Below are 18,736 nucleotides of genomic sequence, written 5' to 3'. Positions count from 1 at the left end.
GATGATGTCACTTCCAGATTGCATCTACATCACTTTTGGTTTGATGGTGGTCGGTGGGTTGCGGGTCGGGTTGCGGATAAGGCAGTTGCGGGTCTGGGTCGGTTAGCGGTTCAAAGTGGGTAACTATGCGGGTTGTGGGCTGCAGGTTCAGGTTGGGTCTTAGAAATTGGTTCTGTGCAGGACTCAGCACATGAAATGCTCTCTATATGGCATACTATATGTCAGACACTGCTACATTGGTCTCTGAAATGCACTAGCTTTTATTAATTATCTGAAAAAAATAAATGCATCCCACCGTGTGAGAACATAAAATAATGTGGAGGTAAATAGAATACAGTCTATTACCATGTACACACAACAAATAGAATACTTGTAAATCAATATTGTTTGATGGCAGTTGCAGCACAGCGGAGCAGAAGGACTTGCTAGGAGGATGAAAAACTCATCTGTACCAGCTCTTATTTATAGGATATAGGAAAAAAATCTGTTTGATTTCTTTGCCGGCATTCATGTAATTTTAATGGGCGCTTTCTTGTTTGCACAGAGTAAAGTGACATAAGGCACTCCAATGAAGGCCCACTTTTCACTAGGCCAAAATCTGATGACAGGTCCCTGCTCTGGGATTTCAGATGCGGCATGAAAGTAAGCGAAGCAGACACAGCCCAGATAAGCAGCCAGACAGATAAGGATGTGCCTGCAAGGAAAAACATAAGTGATCACCTTTCCAGTTTAAGTTCACTTCAATGTGATGATTCTTTCTCTGTCACAGAAGATTAAAGCTCAAGCCAAACAAATATAACAGCTTCTAAAATCATGGTCTCTAAGCACTGAAAGATATTTAAAGGGATAGTGTCATGGAAAACATGTTTTTTCCAAAACGCATCAGTTAATAGTGTTGTTCCAGCAGAATTCTGCACTGAAATCCATTTCTCAAAAGAGCAAGCAGATTTTTTTATATTCAATTTTGAAATCTGACATGGGGCTAGACATATTGTCAGTTTCCCAGCTGCCCCAGTCATGTAACTTGTGCCAGCACTTTAGGATGGAACTACTTTCTGGCAGTCTGTTATTTCTCCTACTTAATGTAACTGAATCAGTCTCAGTGGGACTTGGCTTTTACTATTGAGTATTGTTCTTATATTTACCAGGGAGCTGTTATCTAATTACCTTCCCATTGTTCTGTTGTTAGGCTGCTGGGGGGGAAAGGGAGGGGGTTATCACTCCAACTTGCAGCCAAGGGAAAGTTGTGCTCACCACTAATTTTTAAAACCATTAGGCGGGGGTGCAATGAGGATGTGACCACAAAATACATATAGACAAATACAAGAGTTCTCTGCACTCAACCCATTATCAATATATTTAAGACAGAGACATTTTGGGAATACTGCTACCGAAAAATGCCTTACCCTTTAAACAAAACAGGGATTGTTTGTCCATATATTGCAATATATTTAAGCTGGCCAACTACGTCAAAGTCATCCCATATCTGGCCAGTCCTATGCTCAATTTTATCTGATTCATTAAGAATTCTATTGCTTCATTATACATTTTACAAAGGGACTAGGTTTTATCTGCAACTTACTTGCTGCTTTCAAAGTAAACCCCCATACTTGGCTGCCCTTTTATTAGACACCAGTGGGATCACCTGACTATAGTTGGGAAGCGTGGGAGCTACAACATGGAGCTGGTCACTGGCACTGCTCCTGTATAACTGTAACAAACAAGGGAAAGTTGTGCTCCAACTTGCAGTACAGCAGTAAAGAGTGACTGAAGTTTATCAGAGCACAAGTCACATGAGTGGGGCAGCTGGGAAATTGACAAAATGTCTAGCCCCATGTCAGATTTCAAAATTGAATATAACAAAATCAGTTTGCTCTTTTGAGAAATGGATTTCAGTGCAGAATTCTGCTGGAGCAGCACTATTAACTGATGCGTTTTGAAAAAAACATGTTTTCCCATGACAGTATCCCTCTAAAGACACTTGCACATGGCTTAATTTCCTAATTGTTGCTTAGGCATCCTAAGTCTATTCCAAGCTTTATTGCTGTTCAGAAAAAAAGACTGGCAAATAAATGTATTCTGGGAAAATACCTGAACCTGAACACTGGAGTAGGAGGATGCCTCTGATAACCTTACAATAACTATACCTACCAAGTTATGTATTAAATTGCCCTTTAACTTTCACTAATGTAATGGCTATCACAAAATATAACAAAAGTATTTATCTGCTAATGCAAATTAGTAACCCACATAAGGAATGCAACATTTGGGGGTTTATTTATTAAAGGGGACCTGTCATGCTAAGAAATAATTCCAAATCCTATTTTATGATGTTAGTCATGCAAAATAAACTTTACTTAAACCATATAAATTATTTAAAATCTTGTTTCCTTCAGTCTTGGCATTCTCCATCACAGCAAATAGGCAGCAGCCATTTTGTTAAGATTATTGTTAAGCCAAGCTTTGCATCATGCCAAAATCTTGTTTATGTGTCAGAATAGGACGCCTGATGATGGTGCCCATGGAGTTGGTGAGGAGGGAGGGGGAAGGTAAGGAGGGCAGTAAAATCTAGGAAGTGCAGAATGAAAAGTAATTGCCTGCCCCAATGCCTAAGGCAATATATGATTGACAGCTGAGACTTTTATATGTGATTATAACAGGGATATTTGTTTTAATTAAAAAAAATTGGGTTTTGTTTTTAGTTCTAAAAGGACTTTTATTATAAAGATTCTTATGTCTAAGTGACAAGTCTGAATACTAAAAACTCAAAATTTGAGGGTTTTTTTTTTTTAACTATAAAATCCGAATTTTTACTGGAAAAAAAACACAAATTTTTCGAGATTTATTATACCCCGAGGCTGCAAAAGTCTGAATCCCAAAATACTCCATCTTCAACCTGTCGAGGTCCTGTAGAAGTCAATGGCAGAGGTCCTATTTGCAATTTGAAAATATTTTTGTCTGCACTGGGTTTCGTATGATAATCCAAACTTTCCCACCAATTTCACAAAAAATTCAGACTTTTCAAGGGGGTCAGATAAAAAAAAATTGTGGATTTTTGAGCGACAATCCAAAAAAAGTTGCGGTTTTCTAGCGACAATCTAAAAAGTTGTGGTTTTTCCCGATCCATTTTTTTTAAAGTTTTTTCATTGATAAATATGGGCAAATCACAGAAAACACTTGAAACATTTGTTCGGATTCATTTGAGTGCTGCCTGGAATATTGTTGTTTTATAAATAGTTGCTAACAATAAAGATGCACTAAAGAAAACCACACTCACCATACACAGTGGAGGTAGGGAAAGTTGAAAGATGAACATATTTCACAAAAAGCTTTGTCGCTGATCCAACAGGCCAATGCCAATGTCCACCAAAATCCAGACATTAGGCCAAGCTTGTAAACCCGCATGTTGTCACATCTGAAATATCGAAGCATAAAGATGATTTTCACATGCACCTCAGGTGTACACAAGAGCAATATGATTAGACTAAATTCTTTGTTCCTGGAGATTTATTTAGTTAGTTGGTACCACTGTCTGGCAGCATTGAGTAGCTTATTCAAATTTTGTGTTTCGTAAGAGAACCAGTTAGCAGGAAAAGTTTTTTGGAGGATATTTGTGAATATTTAAAGGGGTGCTTCACCTTCACAATAACTTTTAGCATGTTGTAGAATGGCTTAAACTTTTATTTTGGTCTGAATTTTTTTCTTTTTTATAGTTTTTTAATTATTTGCCTTTTTCTTCTGACTCCTTCTAGCTTTCAAATGGGGGTCACTGACCCCCATCTAAAAAGCAAATGCTCTGCAAGGCTGCTAATGTATTGTTTTTGCTACTTTTTATTACTCGTCTTTCTATTCAGGCCTCTCCTATTACTATTGCAGTCTCTTATGCGAATCAATGCATGGTTGCTAGGGTAATTTGGACCCTAGTAACCAGGTTGCTGACATTCACATAATTCAGGTTTTTCTAAGCATATGTCATACAAGAGGTTGTGATTACTGCTATACAATGACATGTGTAAACCCTATCTCACGCACCTGGGATTTTTCCAGCACTTTGTGTTAGAAGTAATTCAGAGTAAGAAGTAATTCAGATTTTAGTCAGCCCCTGAGAGTGCTATGTATGACATGCACATTTTCTTAAAGGAAAACTATACCCCCAAAATGAATACTTAAGCAACAGATACTTTATATCATATTAAGTGGCATATTAAAAGAATCTTATCAAACTAGTATATACTTCCCTTTTACATCTATTGCCTTGAACCACCATTTCGTGATGGTCTGTGTGCTGCCTCACCTGACCAGAAATACTACAGCTCTAACTGTAACAGGAAGAAGTGTGGAAGCAAATGACAGAACTCTGTCTGTTAATTGGCTAATGAGACCTAACATGTATGGGTTGTTTGGTTTTTTTGTGTGCACTGTGAATCCTAGGATCCCAGGGGGTGACCATTTTCATAACAATATACTTTTCTAGTAGTATGTGCCATTGAGTAATCATAAATAGAAAATTGCCATTTTAAAAAATATTATTATGAAAATGGTTTATTTCCATGAAACTGTTTTATGCAATATATTTTTATAGAAACCTTCATTGTTTGGGGGGGGTATAGTTTTCTGTTAATATGAAAAAAGGGATTCTTTTTTAAATATTTAGTAACAGTGACTATCGCACAATGTACACATTCTATATAACTGCATTGCATTTGCTGTGTACAAAAAAAATGTCTGTTCTATCCAATAGAGCTCTACAACTATAACATATGTTTAAATCCCTAAATCCCTTTGTTATACATTCTAAGCTAACAATAAAGCAATACTGGGAGCTAAAAGTACATTTGCTTTCCCAGAAAAAACATCTTAAGATGCCCATTAAAGTGTATTTCCTGTTTCCCTTATCATCTTTTAGAGAACACATGGTTTTCAGTTTACAAAATTAGAAGCCTCTGGTTTTTGTGTGTGTTTTGGCAAGTGATTGTGTATCGTAAAAGACAAATCCTGAGGATTTGCGTAGATGGACATACTGAAGACTCAGATAGAATTGAGTCACGTGTCCCATTTCCAGGAAGCAGTGAGCTGACATCAGGCCTGGACTGAGATTCAAAATAGGCCCTGGCATTTGAGGTACACAGAGGCCCAAACAGGCCACACAGCAGCCCAAACAGCCTCCCACCAGCCCAAAATATAGTGACTGTCTATGGCAACTTATAGCAGCCCCTCTGGCATTTGCCAGAACCCACAGATTTCCAGTCCGGGCCTGGCTGACATGCCCATGGTCAATGACAATGCTGAAATTGCGCTGTATATCACAGTTCCCAGAGCTGGAAGGAAACTGATAGACTACGACAAAGATAATAAAGTCTTTGGCACTGTTTAGTGAATTTCTGCTGCTCCTGCTGTTCACTGATAGTACAATGATCACTAACCAAAGCTTAGTATTACAGAAAAAACTTTATTTGAGAGTTGGTATCTACTCTTATTTTAGCATGTAAAACTACATTTCAAACATAACTAGAAAACATTGAAGTACAGATTTGGGACCTGTTATCCAGAATGCTCAGGACCTGGGGTTTTCCGGAAAACAGATCTTTCCATAATTTGGATCTTCATACCATAAGTCTATTACAAAATCATGTAAACATTAAATAAACCCAATAGGCTGGTTTTGCTTCCAATAAGGATTAACTATATCTTAGTTTGGATCAAGTACAAGCTACTGTTTTTATTACAGAGAAAAAGAAAATCATTTAACATTTTTTAAATATTTGATTACAATGGAGTCTATGAGAGACAGCATTTCTGTAATTCTGAGCTTTCTGGATAACGGGTTTCCGGATAATGGATCCCATATCTGTACAACACTTTCCAATAAAGGACACGTTTAGGCAATTAAAACACACAAAGGGCATGACATTAAGGGTAAGGGCACACCTGGAGATTCGGAAAAAACGCCTGCGCCAATGCACCCGCGGCACTTCGAATTTTCGAAGTCACCCGAAGTTTACTCGTAAGGAAACTTCGGGCGACTTCGGAAATTGAAGCGCCGCAAGTGCATTGGCGCAGGCACTTTATTCTAGCAGATGGTCAACTCCAAACTGTAGGTTAGCCTGAGTGCAAGCACAGAGGTGTTTCTAGCAGCTGGTCAGGGACATGGTATGTGTTAAGATTGGGTGCTGGGGATTTATTTCTTTGTTTCATTTCATTATATACAGAGGTTTGCTGTATATTAGAATGACTATATATCCCCTACCAGAAAAAATAAGTATACTATGTAAAACCTCTCTGGGAATGTTAATATTTTTATAGAATATATTATTCACTATATGAACTTGTTATAATATTTTCAAAAGGATCCTACAGTGAATCTTAAATTATATTAGACAAAAGGCGCCAATAAGATTATATTCCCTTGAGGTAAGTAGAAGTTAGGAGTGTGTTTCCAATTATTGCTACACTACTGGCCTCCAACGTGCTCAATATTCTAACTTCAGTTTTCATTTTCCCCTAAAGAAGTAGGTGTTAGCACTTACTGATTTTGTAAAGTACAGTAATTATTACGTCTATCACCTCCACAACAAGTAGAATTTGCCAGGTTCTGCATTGTAAAACCCACTGGCAGCCCAATACAGTTATTTGCCAATTACACTGAGCTTGTCAGCACAAGCCAAGAGTGAAATGTTTTGCACTTTCTGATCCCTGACGTGGCTATATCACTGCAGCTGAATAAGATCTGGACTTTGCAAATGTTCTCTCTCTCTCTGGATATATACCCACTTGAGCATTATTGTAACTAGTTATAAATGCTCATCTGTTTTACATATTGTGGCTATAGCAGTCACAATGTAGTTTGGTTTCAGTTATTACGTTTATTAAAGAAATCAGAATATGGGTGGCATAAACTATTCACCCCAGTGCTGGGATTTACTGGTACAGGTATGGGATCAGTTATCCGGAAACCCGTTATCCAGAAAGTTCTGAACTACGGAAAGGCCGTCTCCCATAGACTCCATTATAATCAAATAATACAAATTTTTAAAAATGATTTCCTTTTTCTCTGTAATAATAAAACAGTAACTAGTACTTGAACCCAACTATGATATAATTAATCCTTATTGGAAGCAGAACCAGCCTATTGGGTTTATTTAATGTTTACAGGATTTTCTAGTAGACTTAAGGTATGTAGATCCAAATTATGGAAAGACCCGTTATATGGAAAGCCCCAGGTCCCGAACATTCTGGATAGTAGGTCCCATACCTGTATTGTAATACTTACCTCTTGAGCTCAGCAATGAGTAAGACTGTACATGGTATCCCCAGTGTCATCAGGGATATGCTGTTAATGGCAGGCTTGATAAACCCTAGGGCTGTGGTGACTCCCGAAAGCACCCCAACAACTGCTTTAAACCTCCACCTGTGGGGGTGGAAGCAAAGGGGCATATTTAGTACACTGTGTAAAAAAAAAACAGCCGGATAATACACCACGCGTCCCCACGATTCGGCGTGCAAAAAAACTGCGTAACATTTTTATACATTTCTGGTGTTCACAATTGCCATTTATTTTACACAACTTTTTACAGTTTTTTATGCCCCAAAGAGTTGCTTAAAGGTATTCTGTCATTATTTTTATGATGTAGTTTTTATTTCTAAATTACACTGCAAATAATTCATTCTACAATCTAAAATGTCATTCCTGTAACAGCTCCTAAAGAGTCAGCACTTTATGATGGAACTGCTTTCTGGCAGGCTGTTGTTACTCCTACTCAATGAAACAATGTGGAATGTGGAAAATGGAACTTGGATTTTACTACTGAGTGCTGTTCTTATATCTACCAGGCAGCTGTTATCTTGTGTTAGGGAGCTGTTATCTGGTTACCTTCCCATTGTTCTGCTGATGGGCTGCTAGGGGGGAGGGAGGGGGTGATAGCACTCCAACTTGTAGTACAGCAGTAAAGAGCGACTGAAGTTTATCAGAGCACATGACTGGGGGCAGCTGGGAAACTGGCATTATGTCTAGCCCCATGTCAGATTTCAAAATTAAATATAAATCTGTTTTCCCAGGGATTCAGCCAAATCCAAAATAGTGAATTTGGTGCATCCTTAGTTTTTTTGTATAGTGTTCCTATTTAAAGAGGTTACTAAAAATATACTATAGTTTTATTTTATCACTTTAATATTGGGCACATGTAAAGTTTACATGTTACACAGCATATATGAATGTTGCAGACAATACTAAATATGCAGAATTGGAGAGATTAATAATGGGTCCTGCAGTATGTGGATTCATACACAGCCAGGCCTTACTGTCTTTACAGATCCTTTGTTTATTATGTGAGAAGCTGCAACCATCCAACACAATTATGATGGATAATGAACTAGTAGCTAAATGGCTTTGAGTCATTCATAACCTGAACCTAAATCTGATGGATAATTTGTGTCAGGGTGTGAATGGTGAGTACAGATGGGCGAATTTTTTCGCCTTGTTTCGCAGAGAAAATTACGCCCATAGACTTGTACGGTGTCAAAAAAAAAGACACGCATCAAAATAATTTCGCAGCGTAATAAAAGTTTTTGGATGCCCATAGACTTTAATGGGTGTCGGCAACATTCCGTCAGCGGCGAATTTTTGGCAAAATGAGACGGGTCAAATTCGGCCATCCCTAATGGTGAGGTCAATGAATACACCCACCACAGAAGGAAGCAAACTAGTACATATACTGTAGTCTGTAACCCTCTATTAATGGGGTCCAAGGAAAAGAACATTCAGAATCCACTGAAAAACAAAGCATGTTATACCTGTCATTTCGAAATACCCTTGGCAGATGTCTTTTAGGAAACCACATGGCTAATGCAGACATTAGCACCCACAGGATAGCCAACTCATCCAGCATTTGCCCGAGAAAACTGAGCGTGGCATGGAAATACACGGAGCCAATACCTGTACACATGAGAGAAAAAATGTCATATCCTCTACAAAAGGAGATAAAAAAAATAGATAAGTGTCAATCACTGCATTAGGCTATTTTCTTCTGTATCACTTCACTTTACTATAATATATTGACCTCCTGGACCAACTTCACAATTTTTTGACAACTTTGCTGCTTGGCTTCCTTATCTCCTTTCATCTGACCATCCATTCATCGTACTAGGAGACTTAAGTAAACCTGTCAAAAATCTTAGCAACCCTGCTGTTGCTAAACTTCTTTCACTAACATCCTCCCTAAGCTTATCTTAGTGCTCAGACTCCCCCTCTCTCTCGAATGGTAACTCTCTGGATCTTGTATTTATCTGATTATGTTCAATTTCCAATTTTTCTTATTCACTTATTCATTTCCCCACTCTGATCACATTCTGATCACATTTCCACTCTCACTAACTCCCTCACCACCCCATGCTATTCCCCAAACATGTACTGTGACTTGCAAACACTAGATGCATCTCATCTCTCTTCTTCCTTTGACTCTCTTCACTCCAATATCTCAAGCCAACTCCTTTCCTAATATAGCTACCTCTGTCTACTATAGCACACTCACCACTGCATTTAACAAGCTTGCTCCTGCCAAAACTAAATACACTAGATCCAAACTGCTTCAATCTTGGCATACTGCTCATACAAAAGCTCTTCAATAACATGTGCAATTGAGTGTCGCCGGCGCAAATCCTGTTTAGAATCAGACTTTTGGAGCTACAAAGTGACATCAGAGGTGACATTAAAGGGATACTGTCATGGGAAAAAAACATTTTTTTCAAAATGAATCAGTTAATAGTGCTGCTCCAGCAGAATTCTGCACTGAAATCCATTTCTCAAAAGAGCAAACAGATTTTTTTATATTCATTTTTGAAATCTGACATGGGGCTAGACATATTGTCAATTTCCCAGCTGCCCCAAGTCATGTGACTTGTGCTCTGATAAACTTCAATCACTCTTTACTGCAGTACTGCAAGTTGAAGGGATATCACCCCCCTCCCTTTTCCCCCCCAGCAGCCAAACAAAAGAAAAATGGGAAGGTAACCAGATTACAGCTCCCTAACACAAGATAACAGCTGCCTGGTAGATCTAAGAACAGCACTCAATAGTAAAAACCCATGTCCCACTGAGACACATTCAGTTACATTGAGAAGGAAAAACAGCAGCCTGCCAGAAAGCATTTCTCTCTTAATGTGCAGGCACAAGTCACATGACCAGGGGCAGCTGGGAAAATGACAAAATGTCTAGCCCCATGTCAGTTTTCAAAATTGAATATAATATCTGTTTGCTCTTTTGAGAAATGGATTTCAGTGCAGAATTCTGCTGGAGCAGCACTATTAACTGATTCATTTTGAAAAAAATTTTTTTTCCCATGACAGTATCCCTTTAAACTACTAAACCCCTCTAGACATTCACCACCCTCTCTCCACACTTGTCACCCCCTTTGTGAAAAAAACCCTCTCTTGATCCCTTCAATCTCGATAAACTCCGACATTTATCTCTGCTACCTTTCATCTCTAAACTATTCAGTGCCTAGTCTATAATCAACTAACGTTATTCCTCTCTGACAATAACCTACTGGACCCACTACAATCTGGTTGTAGCAAACAACAAGCTACTGAAACTGCCCTAACCCGACTAACTAATGACCTCTTAAAGCCAACAACCACTTTTCACTACTAATACAGATTGATCTCTCTTCTGCATTTGACACTGTGGATCATCCTCTCCTCCTCTAGTCCCTCCATTCACTTGGCCTTTGTGACATGGCCCTGTCCAGGTTCTCTTCTAACCTCAGTGTCTCTTATAATGGAGTATAATCTTCTCCCCTACCTCCTTCTGTTGGGTTCCACAAGGCTCTCTTATTATTCTCTCTATATTCCTCACTTGAACAATCTGAACAAAATTTACTATGATCCTTAATTTACCCTTTCCCATTTAAAGTTTCTAAATAAAACATATTTTAAATAACCTATGTTTCAAAATTGCACAAGAAATTCAAACAAAAAGAAATGTATTGGGTTAAGGCACAGCCTTTTATTTTTTATCTTATTTGTATATTTACAGCTGGATTTCACAATAGCCAGAAATTCATGTCAGCCATAGAAAAGTAACTGCTTAGCAAGAATGTTATATGCTGAGGTCCAGGATGTTAAGTCATATGTGCCAGCAAACATCATCTTGGCACAGTGAGATCATGCACTACACTGCTGAAGTCACAATATCAGAACATGCAGTACAGGAAGCAAGAAAGAACACACTTTCGTTTCTCATATGTCTCATGTTTAAATGTCCCCTATTGTTCCACTTACCGACAACAACCAGCAGAGTCCATATTAAATATATCCCACTGTTGAAGCAGGTTGCGTACTGACGGAATAGACACATGCATATGGGCGGTAACACAAAAAATAAAATGTTGCTGATCTACATGTGAAACAAACAAAAAAAAGAGATAAGGGAGAACAGAAAAAAAATGATGATGATCAGCAAATGAAGAAAATAAGAGGAAATATTGCATTTTCTTTAAAGCAAACAAAACTTGAAATGAAAATATACACTTCTTCCTTTGCCAACACATTACTTGCACTGTAAGACTTGAGCATGTGATAAGGAAAATAGATCAGCTCTGTTTAATAGGAATAATTGTATTAGTTATTGAAAGAGACAATAACATGTCTTCAAACCTAAATACACTACTCCATTATACAGTGCACAGTGTGTGTGTTGGAAAGGAAGAGTTCCATTGAATGAACAGTTATGATCTCACTCTGCTGTAATGCCTGGGTTACATTCTTATGAAGTCACCCTGTGGTTTTTTTCCCTCTAAGAATGAAATTCACTTCTTTAAACAACAAGTAGACAAATCATTTTGTGCATGCTGAGGATTCCTTCTCTTCCTCATTGCATTCCAATAACCTGCATGTTTTCCCGTATTCCTGAAATTTGTAAAATCCAAAAAAATTGAAAAATGCAAAAGTTAAAAAGTTTATAAAATGTAAGTTGCCATTTAACAATATTCACTGCTTACTTTAACAATAGGGAAAATGAATGTCTTTAAATCATGCAGCCCACTGACAATCTGTGCCTTTTGTCTCAAAGCAGAAACAAATATTCCCAGTCCTTTCTGACATCACTGTAAATAGTTAAATTTTTGGCTTCCTGTTATAGCTCACATGTGACAAAGTAGCAAAATGCTTATCACAGTAACTTGTGCATACAAATGTGTTTTCAACTGACTTGGGCGGTGTATCTCTATACATTGTCAACATAATGAGAATAAATAGGACTTATATTTAAAAATATATTACATAAATAGATGTTTATTAATGAAAACGTTATTCAAAAAGGCACAAGTGTTGTTCTTTGAATGCTGAATAAGGGGGGATGTTGCCCCTGTAAAGAACAAGTAAAAAGAGTAATTTACTGAGGGGTGCCAATGGTTTTATGCACTACCCTGGTAAATACAAACATTAACCGATCCCTTAACCCTAGGCTGGAAACATTAATGCTGCTAGAGTGTGAAGTGACCTGTTACTCCATTTACTGCCCAAAACAGTGGCCTTTACAAGCAAAATCTAAGGAAAACAAAACCAAAACATTAAAATATTGCATCTCTCTGCTCTGGTTTGGAAGGTCTCGTCAACAACACAAAGTTTCTGTGCAACTATGGTTCAATGCAATCTAAAGAAACCAGTGAGTCTGACCCACAGGGTCACAGCTGCAGCCATTACAGGTATCAGAAAGATCATGACATATTATGTGATCTCATATGATCAGATAGAGGGTCTAATATCCTGCAATGTTGTTCTGATCTGACCAGCAGGACAAACAATTGCTTCTAGCCACAGCTTACAGCACAAGCACCCAGGGAAATAAAAACTGATATTACAATAAACAACATTCTTTCCAGAGAGGTCTGCTCCTTCTACACCTCCACATCCAGAGTACTGATGAGTAAGTCAGAAACTTCCAACCTGCATCCAACCTAACCTACTTCCTGGCAATCTGTGCCCTTCCCTTCCTACGGCTAGTTTTGAACTTTCCATCCATCAGGTTTTTGACTGACCCGCCCAACAATAATTCAGGAGTGGTTCTGGCCATTGGGCAACCTAAGGGAAGAGGCCACTCACTGAGAAAAGACATCTCTTCCTTGCCACATTATGTCTGTGGATGGGTCTCCACCAAAAGGGGGCACTGCTGCTGTCTTTATCTTACATGGTGCTGAAACATCTACTACATACTGATATCTTTCTGCAGTAAGAAAATAATGATGCTCTAATCAATACTAATCACAGACTTTAATTTGTCTTTTAATGCAATCAGCTTCATAACATACATGTAAGACAGTAAGTATGCAATAATTCAATGTGGTACTAGCCAATCAGTAGTAATAATCATGCTATTAAGGATTTTCCTTGATACTCCCACAGTAGGCTGTCACAATTCCTCAACATGAATCCTCACTAATTATTAGGGCCCCTTTTCAGTCCTGTTGGATGATAAACCTAAATGGCTTGTTTTCAATCATTTCTATGTGCTACTGCAAGTGGCAATGGACAATTAAGCTGTAACTTCAATAAAATGTATAAGGCAGGAGGCTGTAAAAACAATGTTTTGTAAGACACATATTGTGATACAGCAAGTGTCTAAAGGTTTTTCTAAACTACAGGTTGGTACCCAAACATAGGTCCCCATGCTGTTTGGTTGGCTCTCTACAATTCCACTTTAATAGAGTGGAAATGTTCTCTACAATAGTAACTAAAACAAAGCAGATAACTTGGGTTGGATTGTCAGTCTGACTGCCAGGTTAATTTACCAGGTTAAGAGGAAGTTAGGTGACAAGTTAAAGGTTAAATTAACGTGTTTTAAATTAATGATAGCATGTTATGTTGTCCTGTACTGGTAAAACTGATGAGTTTGCTTCAGAAACACTACTATAGTTCATATAAACAAGCTGCAATGGCGGAAATAAAAAAAAGGCTATATGGCACAGTTTAAATAGTGGATAACAGATAATACCATTATGTTCTACAGAGCTTATCTGTGTAACCTGAGCCTTTTTCCTTTGAATGGCTGCCCCATTGCTACACAGCAGCTTATTTAGATAAACAATAGTAGTTTTTTGATGTTACTGTTCCTTTAATACTATTAGCTGTAAGAAGATAAGGAATTGGTATTCTATTGGACCTGGTCAAAAATAGACATTCTAATCTATCCTATTGTTTAGTTCACTTGAGGGTCAGTCAAGTCCTTCCACTCTAATATTAGTAAACCCGCCCTGTACAGACCTCACATTGTTTATGGGGGCATTAGTATACCGAAAAAGAAGAGAGCATTCCCTGAAGTGTTGTCACTAAACAGGATGCAGCTAATCCCTTGCCAAAGTCATGGGAAACATCCCCAGAGCAAGTATTCCTCCACCACCAATCTCAACCATCAGCACTTTTCTGGGAAGGGGTTGCAACTCTGGAAATCTGCACTTAGGCAAAATGGTGTTTGTTAATTAACATCGAAATTAGCTCTTTTGTTAACTTTACCAACCTAGTAGATTGTACCCTGTATCATCAGCATAAACCTTTATATCAGATCTCCAACTATGTCAGCTAAGGTTGCAGTTTAATAATAGCTGAACAGCTGGATATCACAAAGGATATTAAAGGATAGGATAGCTCTACCACCACTAAGGTATCAGTGTTGTATATGCTCATCCACAGGCTAATACCACCTGTGTGCCTTTTTGATAAAAAAATGCTATGGATCAAAAGAACAGAAACTGGCTCAAGACATCCAGGCATTTGATTTTTCACCTTTTTCCATTATTTTCAGGTAAGCAACGCTGCATATATTTGCATAAAGCTGCATATATTGTTGAACTACTGAGCACAGTCTGAACATCCAGATGAAACCATGTGCTTTCAGAAAGTATGGATCATGTCTGTCTATGGCTTTGTTCATCTCACGGTGCCTTTGATGAATACTAACACTGAATTACTAGCAAATTCAGGCATGAGCATGTGCTAGTCACAACACTGTATTGCTTGCCACCTCTGATAACCAACTGTTAAAGGGAGGATTTCTGAAGGTGGACTTTATGTGAGCAACTTCTTTTTCTCCATTATTCATTTTGTATGGTTTTTGAATTGTTAGCCTGCTGCTGTCTGGCCTCACAGTCAATATCTTTTATTGCTGGGGTCACTGATCTCAACAATTAAACAAACAAATGGAGTAAATTAGTTTTTTTATTCTTATTATGGGCCTAATACTATTTATCTTCCATTCTGACTTATTAATCCATAGAAGCAAGATGATTTACATTCAAAGCTTTGAATACAAAGCTGAAGAACAAAAAAAAAAAAAGATTTTGAGTCATGAAAAAGTCAGTATATCTGCTACTTTTTATGGGGCAGACCTGAAAATCAGGTAGCATTTGAGCTGCAGAGTAAAACGAGCCAGAATATCAAGGATAAGAATTGCAGAATCATATAAAATAATGTATGAACACCAACTAGAAATGACTTTATCATCAGACGCTTATTTCACAAAAAAGTCATGTTACCTCATGTCTTTAAGGTGATTCTGGGAATTTAGGGTCCAGGACTGCATCATTATCACTCAAATGGCAGGCGGGTTATATCTCTTAGTATCTAAAAGCTGAAATTGATGTCAAACATGTAAGATTCTCTAAATAATAATGTAGAAAATGGTAGGTGGGGCTAAACTGTGAAGAATTGGGGAAAATTGATTAACTGACATCAAATAAGGTGAGAAGCACAAAGTCAGCAAGTTTTTCAGGGGGATCTGTCTGTAGGGCTGAACTTGATGGAGAGCTCTGGTTTGGTTTTGAAAATCCATGAACTATATATATATATATATATATATATATATATATATATATATATATATATATATATATAACACTGTACAAAGTGAGCGGGATGCCAAACTGAGCCCCTTTCAGACACCAACTGTAGAAATGAGAGTACAAAGAGACACACAGACAAAGGCTGGAGAATGGACTACAAACCGTATTGTAGAACTCTGCGATTGAAGACACTATGGTGTAATTGTCCTCGCACCAGTCCACTTCTGAGCTGCCTGCCTGAAGATGCTCCCAGATCTTTAAAGCGCCCATTGTGCCTGAGCGGGTGACTGAGAGCAAGTGCAGCTAGTGAGTTCGGAGAGTCGGCTAGTTTCCCAGCATGCTACTGTTCAGCTACAAGGATACACATCAGCTGTTTGCGCTTGGCGGATGCAAAGCAACTGGGGTATCGGTGAGTGCGGGGCCGTATGGCTCACACGAGACAAACAAACAAGTGTTCTGATTGGAATTGGCACACACCTATCAACAGGCACATAAAATGCCTGCTACCAACTCTGCGACGTGAAGCCGGGCCCTATAGCAGAGGGTGTCAACAGCGGCTGCCTGAGAAGTGCGATAAAGAGACGTCCAACCAGCTGTAACATAGAGTTAGCTCAGTCCTGCAAGTGCCATCTGCCTAACGCGTACAATAATAAGTACGAAGAGGTGTTGTGATTGGGCGACACAGTCAGTGGTGGGCGGGATTAGGAGCGCTTTGCGTATAATAAGTACGAAGAGGCGTTGTGATTGGGCGACACAGTCAGTGGTGGGCGCGATTAGGAGCGTTTAGTGCTTCTCTGGCAGCTGTGTCTGAACGCGCTCCCCCTAGTGGTTTAGTCTTTAGCCATGCGCAGGCTGTCATCTCTCTAGATTGCTGTGTTCTGTTGTTTGTATTAGTGTGATTTATAATCGCTAGGCCCATTCTCTTCATGAAAATGTTGTTCCTTCCTGAGTACCTTTAGCTGTTGTTGTTGTCTTGTAACTAATAGTGGCTAAAAGCACTGGCCAGTCGGAGGATGTAGAAGGGTGTATGAAGGCTGAAAGTTAAAATCTTCAGTCAGGCCTGCCTTTGTTTATTGAGCAAGCATGATTTCAATCCATCTGAATAATGATCCCAGTCATAAATAATGTCTTTTTATCCTAATCGTTCACAATCTGTAATGATTCTGGTAGCCCCAGAGAAAACATCTGGCAAGGGGAATAAGAAATGGAAAACTGCCCAGCTAAGGATACATGTATTGTAGCAGAACACACAACAGACACCTACCACAACCATGTGAGCCAGGGCCAATGTCAGACTGGGGGGAGGGGCTCACAGGGACTGTGACATCAGGGGCCCGAACCCCCCTGTCTTCTCTAAGGTGGGCCCTAACCTTTCTGTAGAAGAAATGGGTATCCACACTGTACCCCACCACAAAACAGATCTTTAGAATGAAACTCTGACCTCTGATTCATATTGTTACAAAATCAATAAATGTTTCAAGTCCTCTCCCAGCTCTGATGTTGTTCTCACAAATACAGGTTTAGCGTTCACACCAACCAGAGCTAGTGTTCAGTGCCTTGGTGCAACAATTCCCAGTGCTAGGCAAAGCTCACATTGATGTATTTAATCTTTCTATTCATGAGCCTGACTGCTTTGGTCCCTATACTGGCAGCATTGACACTGCAGAGTACTTACCACACTGACCACCTCAATGGAACTTCTGACTGCTCTAATAACTACCCTGATCCTGCCTATTACTCCTACAGTGAGCTATAACAAATCTTTCCTGACACTTCACCTACTGGAACCCACCTTTGTTCCAGGTCCTTCAGCACCACCTCCTACAGCAACTGAGAAACAAAAGAGGCCAAGCACATGTGGGCTCCCCTTTTTATACACTATGGAAATCCTGACAACCCATGACCAAATACTAAACTGCCAATGGACATACTCCACCTTCCAATGGTAATATAGGCCCAAACCTAGCTGGCCAAAATTCTTATGGGGACTAAAGGAAATAAAACACAAAAAGGCTAAGATATGATGAGCTTGTGGACAGCCAGCCAATGAAACATTAGCCCTTAAGGTGGCCATAGACGTAGCAATTATGACCTTTTGGTCACAAGAAAGACTGTCTTTTTCAATACAGACATTTAGAGCTGAAACATCAGATATACAGGTAAAAACAAACCTGTATTTGACAATTCAACAGTAAATACTGGCCAATGTTTAGCCAATTGATGAGCTGACCAATATCCAAGTCTTTTGCTGATATCGGTCGGCTCATCTTCCACCAAACTTTCTTTCGTATGATAATATCTGTGCATCTACGGCCACTTTTGGAAAGGCTAAAATAGATCAGTAAAACCTTAAAAAAGCTGTGGCAGAACAAAATGAGAATTTAGATTTAGTTTTAGTGAAATGTTATGGGCTATTATATACTTTGCATGTGTATAGAACAAATAATCTGTTGAAAAAATTCTGTCTAAGCTGGTGTTTATCTAACGTACTGCTAGTACACTGTATAAAAGCTGCAATTAGGAAAAGACATAACAATACATACATTTTAAAAATAATAATGTAAACAATGCAATCACTACCTGTTTGCAATTTAGAAGTATTGTAACAATATACCTCTGAAGCTTCTAATAGCAGGAAAAAATTTTGTCACAATAAGACTAGTTTAATTAAAATGTTGCAAGAATAATAATGATATGCACATAAACAGAGCAATCAATCACTGTATTGTCTAGAGCAAAAAGGACGGAGGGGAAGTTTGTGACCTTCACCTCAGTTCAGACGTGATTGCGTTATTTTGTCTACAGCTCACACCAATGCCCACTTGGCATCTGTCCATGTTAGCTTGTTATTATGAAGAATAAAATTATGGGCATTCCATTTACTTCTGTGTCTTCAGGCAGAGCAAAAC

At 38.6% G+C, this 18,736-nt stretch overlaps 1 protein-coding gene across 3 annotated transcripts; it reads right to left on the bottom strand.

Moving 5' to 3' along the window:
* Window positions 1-239: 239 nt before the first annotated feature.
* On the bottom strand, window positions 240-16,474 carry acer2.S (alkaline ceramidase 2 S homeolog). Of its 3 annotated transcripts, XM_018239994.2 has the most exons (7): window positions 15,990-16,474; window positions 15,522-15,616; window positions 11,275-11,389; window positions 8,791-8,932; window positions 7,271-7,408; window positions 3,278-3,415; window positions 245-694 (listed from the first exon to the last, which is right to left on the bottom strand). In XM_018239994.2, exons 3-7 carry the CDS (start codon window positions 11,348-11,350, stop codon window positions 508-510), a joined length of 681 nt encoding a protein of 226 aa, XP_018095483.1. In that variant the 5' UTR covers window positions 11,351-11,389; window positions 15,522-15,616; window positions 15,990-16,474; the 3' UTR covers window positions 245-507.
* Between the last annotated feature and the right edge of the window lie 2,262 nt (window positions 16,475-18,736).

This window comes from Xenopus laevis, chromosome 1S (genome assembly GCF_017654675.1).
Source record: "Xenopus laevis strain J_2021 chromosome 1S, Xenopus_laevis_v10.1, whole genome shotgun sequence".
NCBI lineage: Eukaryota > Metazoa > Chordata > Amphibia > Anura > Pipidae > Xenopus > Xenopus laevis.
The sequence above is the reverse complement of the archived record's forward strand: the minus strand, read 5'-3'. Positions and strand labels throughout refer to the sequence as shown.

Excerpts from the sequence above, each read along its gene's own strand:
- acer2.S (XM_018239994.2), bottom strand. The coding sequence starts at position 11,350 with ATGTGTCTATTCCGTCAGTACGCAACCTGCTTCAACAGTGGGATATAT. Across the intron at positions 8,933-11,274 it reads GACTCTGCTGGTTGTTGTCG|GTATTGGCTCCGTGTATTTC; the intron begins GTAAGTGGAACA and ends TCATGTGTACAG. Across the intron at positions 7,409-8,790 it reads AGGGTATTTCGAAATGACAG|GTGGAGGTTTAAAGCAGTTG; the intron begins GTATAACATGCT and ends CCACCCCCACAG.